Source organism: Adiantum capillus-veneris, chromosome 14 (assembly GCF_014529385.1).
Source record: "Adiantum capillus-veneris isolate H3 chromosome 14, ASM1452938v2, whole genome shotgun sequence".
In the NCBI taxonomy this organism is placed as follows: domain Eukaryota; kingdom Viridiplantae; phylum Streptophyta; class Polypodiopsida; order Polypodiales; family Pteridaceae; genus Adiantum; species Adiantum capillus-veneris.
In genome coordinates this window covers 14,991,933-15,005,715 of record NC_140944.1, presented here as the reverse complement: position 1 = coordinate 15,005,715, position 13,783 = coordinate 14,991,933, and the positions used below count along the sequence as shown (strand labels likewise).

The 13,783-nt window shown below is 44.2% G+C and overlaps 1 protein-coding gene across 2 annotated transcripts in view; it reads right to left on the bottom strand.

Annotated features, from left to right (window-relative positions):
- TPP2 (tripeptidyl peptidase ii) overlaps positions 1-13,783 on the bottom strand; it is a 182,669-nt gene that overhangs the window by 127,791 nt on the left and 41,095 nt on the right. For both annotated transcript variants that reach the window (XR_015190167.1, XM_086528335.1), the window contains exons 2-3: positions 11,056-11,134; positions 10,870-10,943 (exon numbers count right to left, since the gene is read on the bottom strand). Coding sequence is in view for 1 of the 2 variants with exons in the window: in XM_086528335.1 (XP_086384461.1) it covers positions 10,870-10,943; positions 11,056-11,134 (153 nt within the window). In the remaining variant the exon portion in view is untranslated. The remainder of the gene's footprint in view (positions 1-10,869; positions 10,944-11,055; positions 11,135-13,783) is intronic.

Here is a 13,783-nt window from a genome sequence, read left to right as displayed (position 1 = left end):
GAGCAGAGCCAACCTTCAAATCACGGCCGAGGGGCCTAAACCCTGAGATTAACAAGCAATAGAAGAAGAAGCCCTACCAACTTATGGGACCCTGTCCACTGGGGCCCAAGTGACATAAAGGCATCTAAATAAAGCAAGACCCACACACACACAGTCCGGATTTCCGCAAAATGTGCTGACATGGCACAATTGTACGGATTTCCGCAACACGCGCTAATAGTGCTGACGTGGCAGCTGTACAGATTTCTGCAAATTGCACTTGCAGATTTTGGCACTTTTTGGATCAGTTCCTTTTGAGTTTGAAGCTTTAAACTGTAATTTCTTCTCATACCAAGGCCCTTTAAATATGAGGTTACGGCTCATTCTCTGGCATGCTTCTTAGAGAAGGTGCAAAGTCTGGAGTACCGGCTTGTACTATGTTGATGCAATATAAAGAAATACTGAAAGGGGTGCCAAGGTTTGGGGCCAATACTCTCTGGGGTGGAATTCCGCCACTCCATGTCGCGTGTCATCTCTCTCTCTCAATTCAGTTGTTATTGAAGTGCTAAAAGTCTATTCAGTCTGTTCTTTTCTATTGGCACGTGGTGCCCGTCTTGTGACAGTGGTATCAGAGCATCAGGCGTGTGCTTTTCTGAAAGCATATCGGTCCTACAAAAGAGCAGACAGAGCAAACCAGAGACAGAGTAAACCCGGACTAACTAGTCACTCCCTCCCTTACTTCATCGTGCATCGGGCGCATTCCTGTCTTCACCGCTCATGTCTTACAGGGCATAAGCCAAAAAGAACCCAAGGCATGGAATTCATGGATTCGGCAGAATATTTGCAGTTTCTCCTCATAGAGCTTCACTACATTCTTTTGCGGCATCCTCAGCAGAATCTTCCGATGCTGCAAAGTTTTCAACAATTTTGAACTACATGTTACCCCCTCTAATGCCCCATGTGGTACCTCCTCCTCCGGCACTAGAAAGTACAAGAGCTTCCAACCGGCAACCTTCTCAACCATCTGTTCCAATCGGGGGAGTCTTCAGGAATATGGTGCAACCATCTACCCGTGATCCAATGAAACCGCCTTTGCCACCGCCATTGCCCCCACCACCACCACCACCGCCACCAGGCTACAATGGTTGGAGCCCATATGGATACCCTTTTTATCCATACCCGGGATATGCGCCTAACCAACCCAAAGACTTCAAAGATGGCGACACAACAATCAAATTTTTCCCTTTTTCCGGGGTGAAAGATCGCAAGAAAGCATTGCAGTTCCTATAGCAATTCGACAACATCTATGCTTTGGGGAACTATACAGAAGAATCCAAGATTTCTCGAGCAACGGGATTTCTTAGAGATAATGCTATGCAATGGTGGAGTTCAATCACGACACAACCGCATGCTCCAAGGACTTGGCAAGCTTTCAAGACAGTTTTTGTACGTAGTTACATGACCTCTATGTTTGAAGTCCGGATTTTGGCAAAGTGGGACAACTTGAAAATGCTTGCCACCGAAACCATTGATGACTAAAACCAAAGGTTTCTCGACGTGTACCTTCCGGTGTCCTTTAGATTTTTTCCCTTAGAGGCCCAATGCGAGTGATACACCATTGGACTACCATCACCATTGCAAGAATATTGTCTATCCCATAGTTACCAGGAACGGGAAACCGGAACGGGAACGGGGAACGGGAACGCGGAACAAAATGCCATTCCCTGTTACGGGTACTCACGTTTGAAACACGGAACGGGGATTCGGAACGGGAACTTGGAATGGGAACGGAGAACGAAGACCTGAAAACGGCCATTCCCTGTTACTATGGTCTATCCAATCAAGTCTCCACCATGCAAGAACTTATGGACCATGCCGCGCTCGGCTACAAATTGATGAAGGGAAAGCTAGAGTTTACCACAAAAGAACCTCCGGCCACTAACCACAACTCTCGGCAACAACGAACAAATTCTCGAGAGTCTGGTGAAAATCAACCGCAAAGGCCTCGTTTGACACCTCAACAACGAGACACCTTACTACAAGAAGGTCGATGCTTTGGATGCTTTCAAACAGGGCAGAACCATTCTAGTTGTCCCCATCGCACTGATAGACCAGCGGAGCTGACGCCCGCACCAACGGTCAACAGAACCCCAGCGCCACCTCCAGCTAAGAGAGCTAGACCCGCTATTGGACTAGTTCTTGATATCTATGGCATACTCCTTGAGAGTACAAATGAATTGTGCCGAGCATATGGCAAAGTCAATGGCTTCAAAGCCCTTATTTTCTTTGACCCCGGAGCTACAGAGAACTTCATCCATTCAGAATTCTTGAAGCAGATGCACTTTGATTATCATGCAGAGGGTGAGATTGTTTGGGTAGGTAATTTTAGTGCATCGAGACACCCGTTACAGATCAGCGCGGTGTAGGTATGATGGCTAATTTTGTTACACTTGAATATCAAGAGCTCTAATCAAGAATGAGAAAACTAAATGACCCTCAGAATGTCCCTTGGAATGACCCTCAGAAATTTTTTTGAACTAGCTTGAGTTGTTTTGCATATATACGGTAATCATGGGCGATTACTTTTCTTTCAAGAAGGGGGGATGTCACAAACTGCTCACGTGTCAAGCCATGGAAGACTTGAGCTAACCTGCAGATTTCGACCGAGGGCCTAAACCCTAGAAGCAGTAGAAGAAGACAAAGTGTGTACCAACTTACAGATCCTCACCAAATGGCCAAATAATAAAAGAGCTCTTTCCAACTTATGGGACCCCGTCCAATGGGGCCCAAGTGCCTAAAGACAATAAAATAAAGCAGAACACACACAGAAAAGGAAGACTTGAGATCAGTTGATGACATGGCATGACTATACAAACAGTTCACAACCCGCGTTTTGCGCTGATAGCTTGCCACGTGGCAGCAGTACAAAATTACGCATTTTACACACTGGCAGATTTTGGAGAGCAAATGCTTTTTGGATCACATGCTTTTAGGTTGACGCTTATCATGTACTGCTTTTCATGGCCAAGAGCCTTTAAATATGTGCCATGGGCTCATTCTCTGGTGCGTTTTTCCGCATGGAAGTGCAGAGCAAGGGAGTACTGGCTTGTATTGAGTTGAAGCTATACAAAGAAATACCGAAAGGGGTGCCAAGGTTTGGGGCCAGTCTCTTGGGGTGAAACTCTGTCACTCTACGTCTCGCGTGTCATGCCCTCTCTCTCAGTTTAGTTGTTTTGAAGTGCTTAAAGTTGTCTTTTCTGTTCTTTTCCATTGGCCCTCCCGTTACAATAACCATATGCATCATAGTTAATCATAATTTCCCTTTATATTATTTAGCAATAAACATACCTACACTTGTTGATTTAATCAAGGTTTGGGCACGTTCTTCGTAATCCCAATGAGCCATTGTCACAAACTGGTGACGTGCTCGCCCCCGGACAAACCCTGCAATTGGTGACATGGCAGTTTTTCAGATAATGCGTCGACAGGCTGACGTGGCACTGTACGGACAATCGGGCATTACGCAGACATGCTGAAGTGGTAGCGTGCGGATGTCCGTGAAATCCATTGACAGTTGTATGGATTTTCCATAAATTGCGCTGGCTGTTTTAGCAGCTTTTGGAAGTCAATTGCTTTTCGGAACTTTGTTGTTGAGTTTGAAGCTTTTGGGGCTCTGCTTCTAGCATCCCTTGTAACCTTTATAATGAACCCAAGGGGGCTTACTCTGCACAGCATCTGGACGCAGAGTCTGAGAGCGAGCACCCGCGGGAGTTATACTTTGCTCAAAAATTAATATAAAAAAAGAAATATCGAAAGGGGCGCCAGTCTTTGAGGCCAATACCTCTGGGCACGGAACTACGCAGGGCCGTGAAGTCTTTTCTGAATTGTTTTGAAGTGAATCTCTGTTGTGTCACGATAAAATCTAGACTTGGGGTGTCCAAGTTTGTTACAGTGGTATCAGAGCACAGAAAGATTCTTCTTCTACGAAGGATCCGCTCCTTTTTTTGCAACACGCACAGCTTTTGGGAAAAAATGTTCGTGTCCCGACCCCAGACTTATTAGGGACTCCCACCCTTCATACATCGCGCATCAAGCGCGCTCCCGTCTGCATCGCTCAATCTTACAGGTCATAAAGCCATAAAGAATCCAAGATTACACATGAGTTCTCGTGAAGAATCTGACAGAGATGACACCTCTCAGTGGGAAGGCAAAGAAAAGTTGAAAATCCGGCGCGGGAACTTAAGAAAAGAATGAAGATTTGGGCAAAAAAACTTCGGACAAGTTTGCCAGAAAGGAGTACAAACGTCAACTGCAGATTGGCATATGTATGAACAGTGTGAACACATTGATTAAGTACTCCAAGGACCCGAGATTGGTGAAACACCTGAAGAATTACCCGATTGATAAGATTTACTTGAGATGGCGTGTGGCCATTGCTTCTCCTCTCAGGTAGGGAGGAAGCCGAAAAGACAGATGAGTGCAGAAAAGCGGAAATTGTCCTCGCAGAAAGAGATGGGACAAGCACTCTTGAAAAGAAGCACTTCTACATAGCCAGCCAATATGACTTCCTCGGAGACGAGAGCAGGAAAACAAAAGAGTTTAAAGGTGGACGGTCGATTAAATTTGAATCCTTTTCTGGGTTCCGAGATGCTCCAAGGGCTTTGGCCTTCATTCCGCAGTTTGACATAGCCTTCTCTGGAGGGTACTACTTAGAGCACTCCAAGATTAGGAGGGCTGCATCTTTCTTCAAAGGAAATGCTCGAACATGGTGGTCCATTCTTTTTTGGAGGAAGGAAGCTCCAATTAAATGGTTGAAATTCAAAAGGCTCTTAATTTCTTCTTGGCTGACTCGGGAGTACGAATGAGATATACAAACCGCTTGGAATCATCTTCAGATGACCAAGGGAGATTCTTTGGACACTTATTGAGAGAGATTTTGGAACTCTTTTCTACCAACCTCTTCATTTATGAAGGTCTCTTTTAAGGAACAGATTGAGCGGTTTTGTTGCGGACTCCTTACAGAGATTCGAGACTACTGCCTTGAACAAAAGTCGAACTCTATCCACGAATTAATGGGTCATGTGAAACGGGGTTTCTGGATACATTCGGGGAATTTGACTTACCCACTGATGAGATCTTGACTCAAAGGACCAGACAGACCTCCAATAATGAAAGTAGAAAGAAAAAGGGGTTTGAGGACAAAGAAAAAAAGATGCACATCCCCGATAGACTCTTAGAGAAAGGGCTATCTATCTCAAAGAGGGGAAGTGTTTTGGTTACGGGGAATTTGGACACATCTCCGCAAAGTGCCCCAAAAAGGCACAGCAAGAACAGACTGAAGACAGGTCAAAGAGTTCTACATCAGTAGAGGAACGTAGAGAGTTCTACAAAACTTTGCCGCACTTAGGGCAAATTGAAAGATCAAGAAGCCCTCATTTTCTTTGATGGAGGAGCCAAGGCCAGTTTCTTTTCACTTGAATTGGCGGCTCGACTTAAAATTACGCCTAAGAGGCTCAGGCCACAGGCGGAGGCAGTTCTAGGGGCACCCGGATGGGATGTTGCCATTACACCAATCATTGGCAAACTTCGTTTGCAATGTCAAGGGTATTTAGGGCACGAGGACTTCTACGTAATGCCCTTAAGAAGGTTGTGACGTCTTCCTCGAAATCCCTTCGTACCACAAGAACAACGTCATGGTTGACTATCAGGCTGAGAAAGTGACTTTGACAAATGAAGGGCAAAGAGATTGTACTTGATGAAATTCAGTTTCTTTACTCGATTTTGGAGAGAACTGAATGAATGATTGAAGGTTGAATATGTTTTGACCTTGATAAAGAACGCCACGATTTCCTCCACACGCATGCCGATTGCTTTTCTGAGGGCCTGCCAAGCGAGTTGCCACCATCTCCTCCTAAGGATCACACTATTGATCTGATACCTGGAAGCACAACACTGAACCGGCCACCTTACCGTGTGAGCCGAGCCCAGAATGAAGAGATTATGAACCAAGTGAAAGACCTTTTTGGAAAAGGGTCTTATCCAGCCGAGTACTTCACCCTATTGCTCTCCGGTGTTGTTGGTCTTAAAGAAAGACAGATCTTGGAGAATGTGCATTGATTATAGAGCTCTCAATAAAATCACCATCAAGAACAAATTTCCGATTCCGAGGATCGATGATATTCTTGACAAATTTCAAGGATCCTCTTGTTTCAGCAAGGTCGATTTGAAAAGCGGATATCATTATATCCGAATCGCGCCGGGAGATGTCTACAAGACAGCTTTTCGGACGAGCTTCGGTTTATATGAATTTTTGGATGCCTTTTGGCCTAACCAATGCTCCAGCGACTTTCAACCGAATGATTGATAGGGTTTTCAGAGAATACAGATCATTTGTTGGCACTTTCTTTGATGACATGATAGTCTTCTCCAAGGATGAGGCAAAACATAGACACCATCTGCTACAGATGTTTCGGGCATTGCGAGATCACAAGTTAGTAATCAATGCCAAGAAGAGTGAATTTTTCTTACCGAGATGCACTTTTTGGGACACATCGTCTTAACAGCACGAGTCCACATGGACCCGGCCAAGATTGAGACTATACGTGATTGGCCCGATTTGAAGAATGTTCATGAATTCGAAGCTTCTTGGGCTTATGTTCTTACTACCGGCGGTTCATTCGAAAGTTTGCAGACGTCGCTTCCCCTTTGCACATTCTGTCATTGCCTATGAGAGTCGATTGTTTTCGAGGCCGGAATTGCCAGCACAGATAAATGAGAAAGAGATTTTGGCGGTTATCCATGCTCTTACTCAATGGCGACATTACCTACTCGAAGCCGATTTTACGGTCTTCACTGATCATCAGAGTTTGCGTCGTCGCTACTTCATGTCACAAAAGCAGCTTTCGGAAAAGCAGATGCGTTAGGCTAACATCTTGTCACAGTTTCTCTTCCAGATTGTCCGTGTACAGTGACAGAAGAACTTGGTGGCAGATGCTTTGTCCCAGAAGCCGTTAGTCCTGGCTATTTCCGCGATTCATGATAGACGCTTCGAGAAGATGGTCAATCAGTACGCCACAGATCCACATTTTTCGGATGTATTCGCACGAATACAAAATGGGGAGGTAGTAGCGGGATATTTCATACGCGATGGCTGCTTCATGAAGAAAACGATGTTGTGTGTTACACAGCCGTTGTGGGAAAAGGTTCTAACTGAATGCCATTGTGCACCGTTTACAGGTTACAGCGGCATTGACACCACCTTGAAAGGTGTGGAGCGTTACTTCTTTTGGCCGAGACTCTTACATTTTGAGAAGGCACGCCTAAGAAAACGAAAAGGAAAGGAGCAGCTTTTTCCAAAGTTCAGCATGAGGTATTATGGCCCTCTCCAGACAAAAGAAAAGATAAATGATGTCTCCTTTAGACTCAAGCTGCCCGATACTTGGAAGATTCACACTGCATTTCATGTGAGTTTATTCAAGCCTTTTAAAGGCGATGTGCCCAAAGATGGGGAGCCAGATGAGCAACCCGAAGTGGAGGAAAGCGAGGAGATACTCGTTCCAGAATAGATATTGGCACACAAGGACAAAAAGATAAAAGGTAAAGTGATTAGACGATTCTTGGTTAAGTTCAAGAACTATCCTGCATGGGATGCGAAGTGGATGGAGGAGGAGGACCTGGCAGATACTCCTCAGATTTTGGAACTTTACCTTGAAGCATTCGGTTTAGCATAGTCTACTCCGATAGAACCCCAATTTCAGCATGGGTGAATCCAGTGCAGCGGGTTTGCACAAAAGAGGAGTCACTCCGCTTCTTTGTCAATGGATTACCCAGATTTTGATATAGAGTTATTGATGTCCCTTTGGGTTTCAGGGATACTACTGGGCTGACAGTATTTTGTTGTATGACTTTATGAACTGGAATTCCTGAAAATGATACTAATTGATTTGTACTTGACTTGTTTGAGTGCAGGAACTGAAAGACGAATTGACTGCAACATTTCGGTCTCAAAAATCTCTATAGACATGATTGCAATATGGATTAGTTAATCGGGCATCTGTGAGGTTCCGACCGCATCTAGATGCGATTACTAAATACGTTGCCGATTAATAATGGTCTGAGATTTGGAATGAATTTGAATGTGATTTGTCATATGATGTCTTGTGATGTCCGATGATGTGACAGTCGATTGGTACATGTGCTAGATGTGTTGTTTCTAGTGCGTCAGTACTAAAAGTCAGTGTCTACTACGACAGTTTATGGCCTCTATCTATTTTGCAGGCGTAATCGAGGGTGATTACAATTCTTTCAAGAGGGAGGTATGTCACAAACTGGTGACGTGGATGGCCCTCGGACAAACCCTGCAGTTGGAGACGTGGCAGTTTTCCAGATAATGCGCCAACAAGCTAACGTGGCACTTTACGGACAGTCGGGAATTACGCTGACATGCTGACGTGGCAGCGTACGGACGCTCGTGAAATCCATTGACAGTTGTACGGATGTTCCGTAAATTGCGCTGGTTGTTTTTAGCAGCTTTTGGAAGTCAATTGCTTTTGGGAACTTTGCTGTTGAGTTTGAAGCTTTTGGGGCTCTGCTTTTAGCATCCCTTATAACCTTTATAATGAACCCAAGGGAGCTCACTCTGCAAAGCATCTGGACGCAGAGTCTGAGAGCAAACACCTGCGGGAGTTGTACTTTGCTCAAAGATTAATATAAAAAAAGAAATACCGAAAGAAGCACAAGTCTTTGGGGCCAATACCTCGGGGCACAAAACTACGTCGGGCCGTGACGTCTTTTGTGAATTGTTTTAAAGTGAATCTCTATTGTGTCGCGGTAGAATCTAGACTTGGGGTGTCCAAGTTTGTTACAACCACTAATCTTGCTTGGTGTAATTACTAGTGCTTGGTGTAATTAGATTTAGGATTTTCTTTGTCTTGAGTATTTGCATTGTGCATAAACCCTCTCATTTGTTGGGCTTGCATCCTTTGATATATCGAAGCAATTGTGTCTACACACGCATCAAATAATAGAGCTTTCCATAGAGTCTATGCATGCTTTGATTAGCCTTCGGAATCCTGATTAATGCTTTGATTAAATCGGTGTATTGTGCTAAGTTCACTCTATGGTTTTTTTTTCTGCAACAAGACAGAGCAATAGTGTGTGTGTATGTGTGTGTGAGCGTGCCCGTGAGAGCACTGAATGCTTAAGGCATTTTTTTTGGTGAGAAAAAGGCCTCAAAGTCTTCAAAAACTGCCTAAAAGGCATGAGAACGGCCCCATATAATAAGGACCTTTTGACCCTTTCAAGAGAGCAAAGGGCCTCACTCGCGCTACCCAGGCTGCCATCACTTGCCTGGTCCGCTGCCTGAAGCCTGCCTGTTTCCCGCCACCAATCAGCCATCACCTGTTTGACATCCCGTTCGTCCACCGCGCCCCAACCAAGCAGCGCCCTGTAGTGCTCCACACTCCTGTTCGACCAGCCACGACCGACTACCGAAGGCGCTCACCCTTAGCTCCAAGGCTCCTCCTCTCCCTCTCGGTAAGAGGGCTTTCACACCAACCAAAGGAAATTCACGAACTGACTGAGAGCTTCACATTGGTTGAGCACAAACTCTTTCAGCCATTTCTTTTTGGTAACCTTTTGCCATATTGAATGACATTGTAAAAGTGTTGACCACTGTTCTCTATCAAAATCTTGTACACCGTCACACAAAAGCAAAACCACGCAATGTGTGCTTATTATGAAGAGATGTCTCTCTATCACCAATTTGACATTACACAACCAATGGAAATGTATGTCCACATCTATGACTCAGCACTTATGCCCATTTTTGTGAGAGAACGAAACACTGTCATTTCAAAAATGGTAAGATTTTCCTCATGGGCCACAACCATGTGCACTTAGATGTATGCGATGCCTACCAGCAAGGCATTAGTAACTTATGGTGCGCCACATCCGACTAAGCCAAAACAAAATACAAGCAATCAAGCAATGCACAACAAGAACAATCAACAACTACAAAAATTGCACCACGAGTGCGGGGGAGAAGATCCTCCAACACACAAAATAACCCTGTGTATATGTCAAGCGCTCAGCTTGTTGTCTCCATACCCTCTTTGTGTGTGTGATGGAAGTTTGTGTACCCACCCTTGTCTTCGGGGGATTTGTGCACTTCGACCTTGTGTAGGACAAGCTTGTGTTTGCCTACCTACTTTGTGAGGGGAAGATTTGTGTGCCTACGCCCTATGTGTCAAGGGGAGGCAAGTTTTGTGTTCCTTCATCCTCGTTTGTGTTTGAGAGGAGGTAGTTTGTGGGAGTGCGATACCCATTTGTGTTATGTGCAAATAATACCCACAAGGGGAGGGTTGTTGGGGTGCGGGCATTGTAGCACCTCACACTCATTGGAAAACCCCCCTAGTCTAGAAGTCATGTGTAACATGTGTGTGTGCCATTGATAAAGGCAAGAATTGTGTGTCAACAAGAAGCTTATGTGTGTGTAAGAAGCATGTGTAGAAGGCAAGGTTCATGTGACAAGTTTATATAAAATAACCCTTTGTATTTACAATGTTGTCTAATGCAATCACTATGTTCCTTTCCAACATGAATGGTTCATTGCGCGATCCACCATAACCTTTCACGTAGCAAGGATACAAAACCGTATGTCTAAGCCAGAGACACAAAGAGTAGTGCACACATTCCAAGAGTGTGGCTCCATGAGCGAGGGAGAAGCTGGACTACTACTACACAGAAAAAAAATGTGGAAAAGATGTTTTCCCCAAATATAACCACCAATGAGAGGAAAGCAATGTAACTGCCGAAGTAGCTCCGGCATCTTCATGCAAAAAACAAAAGAATGTGTGAACGTTAACAACACATATGAACCATAGCACTAACCTGATGCCCCTTTAATAAAACCGTCCTTGTCTGCTTTTACAACTGAAGAAACATCTACATCACCACTCCCAGTACTGGAATTTTGAAGCAAAATACAGGCCATGCTTACGTTCTCATTTGTAAAAAGAAAACAAATGCTGATGACCACAACATTAAGCATATTACAACACAAATTCAGTAGCATACCAATCAAGAATATCTAAAATCTTAGGTTTTCCGTCTGAAGTGGTTTGAAGACCAGTTGCAGCAGGGTCAACACCAGAATCTACAAGAAAATACACACGTCAATTGTTAACAAATGATCCAAAGTACAAATTAACACAAGGGTGATACATACAGTTTCAAGTTCCAAAAAATCAACGTAGCTACATAGGGATGAAAAGATTCAAACTAGAATCTCTCAAATACCATTCTTAGCTAAACTTCTCCAAGTCAACTTAGTACTTACAATCTAAGCCTTCCTCCCTCCAAGGTCCAAGCCTAAATACTAAGACATACAATTGCAAGCATTTAAACACTCAATAAATTTTAAAGACCTACTGTACTTTATTGCATTGCAAAAATATCAGACACTGCCTTTCTTTCACTTACAAGATACACCCCTCAACCTAGGTCCTAGCTTGGTCATATAGATGCTTACACACAACAAAGACAAGATATGCTTCATTTTCAACAAATGTCCACAATCACACCATCAAGCCCTCTGCGTCCCCATAAAATCTAGTACAAGTCTTTCTTTCATCTTTCCCTTCTTAGGCCACTCGCTCCTCTATCGCTTTTGATGTTTTCTACTTGTTCCTGTTGCTCCTCCTCCTTAGGAGACTTTGCCAAATGTGTCCTCCTTTGCCACATCCATAGCACCTTCCTTGTTTATAATACTCCGCCTTTTGCTCGACAGACATTTGTGAAACTGTGAACCTCTTCTTTCTAAATCAACTTTTTCCCCTTCTTTCTCTTAGAAGTCTCTTTGCCTAAGGATTTGATGCACCTGTATCCGTTGTGAATGCCAAGAAGCTTGTCAACATTGAATAACCATCCAAAGCATGGTCTCTATGAGTTGCTAAATACTAGAAGACTTCTGCTTTACACAGTATCTCTAAAGTTCTTTGGGTAGACCGCAACAATATCGCTCCATCCGTTCTTTGAGGGAGACCTTCCCGAAGGAACCTATAGGTAGAAAAACATCCCAATATCTCTGACTAAAGGTGAAAAGAGTATCTTCTTTATTCATCCTCTAATGATTCCTGTTCTTTGAGAGGGACCTTCCGAAAAGAAACTACAGGTCCTCAGATGATTTCATGATTGTCCCTCGGATTGTTCCTCGCAATGTCCCTTGATATGACCCTCGGAAAATTTTTGAGCTAACTTGAGTTGTTTTGCAAATATGTTGTAATTGCAGACGTTTACTTTCTTTCAAGAAGGGAGGATGTCACAAACTGCTAACGTGTCAAGCCACTCAAGAACGTAGCCAAGTTGTAGATCCCCAGCCTAGGGGCCTAAACCCTAAGTGAAGAAACAGAAACAGCAGAAGAAGTTTTTTCCAACTTGCAAAGTCTTGCCGAGTGGCCTAATTTTTTTAAGAAGAGTTTCCACCAACTTATGGACCCCATCCAATGGGGCCCGAGTGACCTAAAGGGAATAAATAAAGCACGACCACACTCACCCACTTGGGTAAAAACCTGGTGACGTGGAAACCAATACGAACACCCACGAATTGCGTTGATGATGAGGCAACCTGTACGGACTTTGTCACAATACAAGCACCAGGTGCCAACAGAAAAGAACGGACTTTTAGCACTTTAATAACAACTGAATCATAAAAGAGAGCACACGCAACAAGGAGTGGCGAAACCCCAGAGAGTATTGGCCGCAAACCTTGGCGCCCCTTTCGGTATTTCTTTATATTACTTGAACTCAGTACAATGTCGGTACTCACGCTCTGCACCTTCTCACCGAAGCATGCCAGACAATGAGCCCTCTGCACATATTTAAAGGCCCTTGGCCTACGACAAGCAGCTTACATGAAAAACCTTCAAACTCAAACGCAACTGGCTCAAAAGCAAATGCCTGCCAGCGCAAAAGCTGATATCCGTACACATCTACCACATCAACAGCTGGTTACGCTGTCTTTTGTGTGTGCGAGGGTCTAGCTTTATTTTAATGCCTTTCTAACACTTGGGTCCCATCGGACACGGTCCCATAAGTTGGTGGGAACTTCTTCCGCTTCTTCTTCTTTTTCTACTGCTTCTTAGGGTTTAGGCCCTTGGGCCGGGATTTGCAGGTTGGCTCCGTTCTTCAATGGCTCGACACGTCAACAGTTTGTGACATCCCTCCTTCTTGAAAGAAAGTAATCATCCGTGATTACAGCATATTTGCAAAACAACTCAAGTTAGCTCAAAAATTTACAAGGGTCGTTCTAAGGGACAAACCGAGGGACAATCAGTTTTCTCATTCCAAATCGGAGCTCTTGATTTTGTGGGTCGTCGGCTTCCCAGAAGAATCTCATCCAATAAGGAGTCTGTCACGAGGACGTGGCAACTGTTAACTATGTCATGAGGACGTGGCAATTGCTAACCTTAGTTGTTAGTTTCTTTCCAATAATTTTTGTTTTATTTTTGAGACCCTCTTTTTTGAAGTTGCAAATGGTCGGACATTGTATGGCCAATGTGAACGGTAGTTTCACCCGCAGACGGGAAGTTGGTCAGCACTAGAATTCGTATAGTAAGAGGATGTCTAGGCTCAGTGCAAGATCATGTAGGTCCCCCCGTCGCACTTCGCAATTTGGTGGATACTAGGAAGTGAACTCAATAAAGGCATAAAGTCAAGGTGGGATCACCAACAGAAAGTATCCGACAATTGGGCCACATTGCACTTTTGGATGCGGTCCCAATGAGGATAGATGGTCAGATGACCA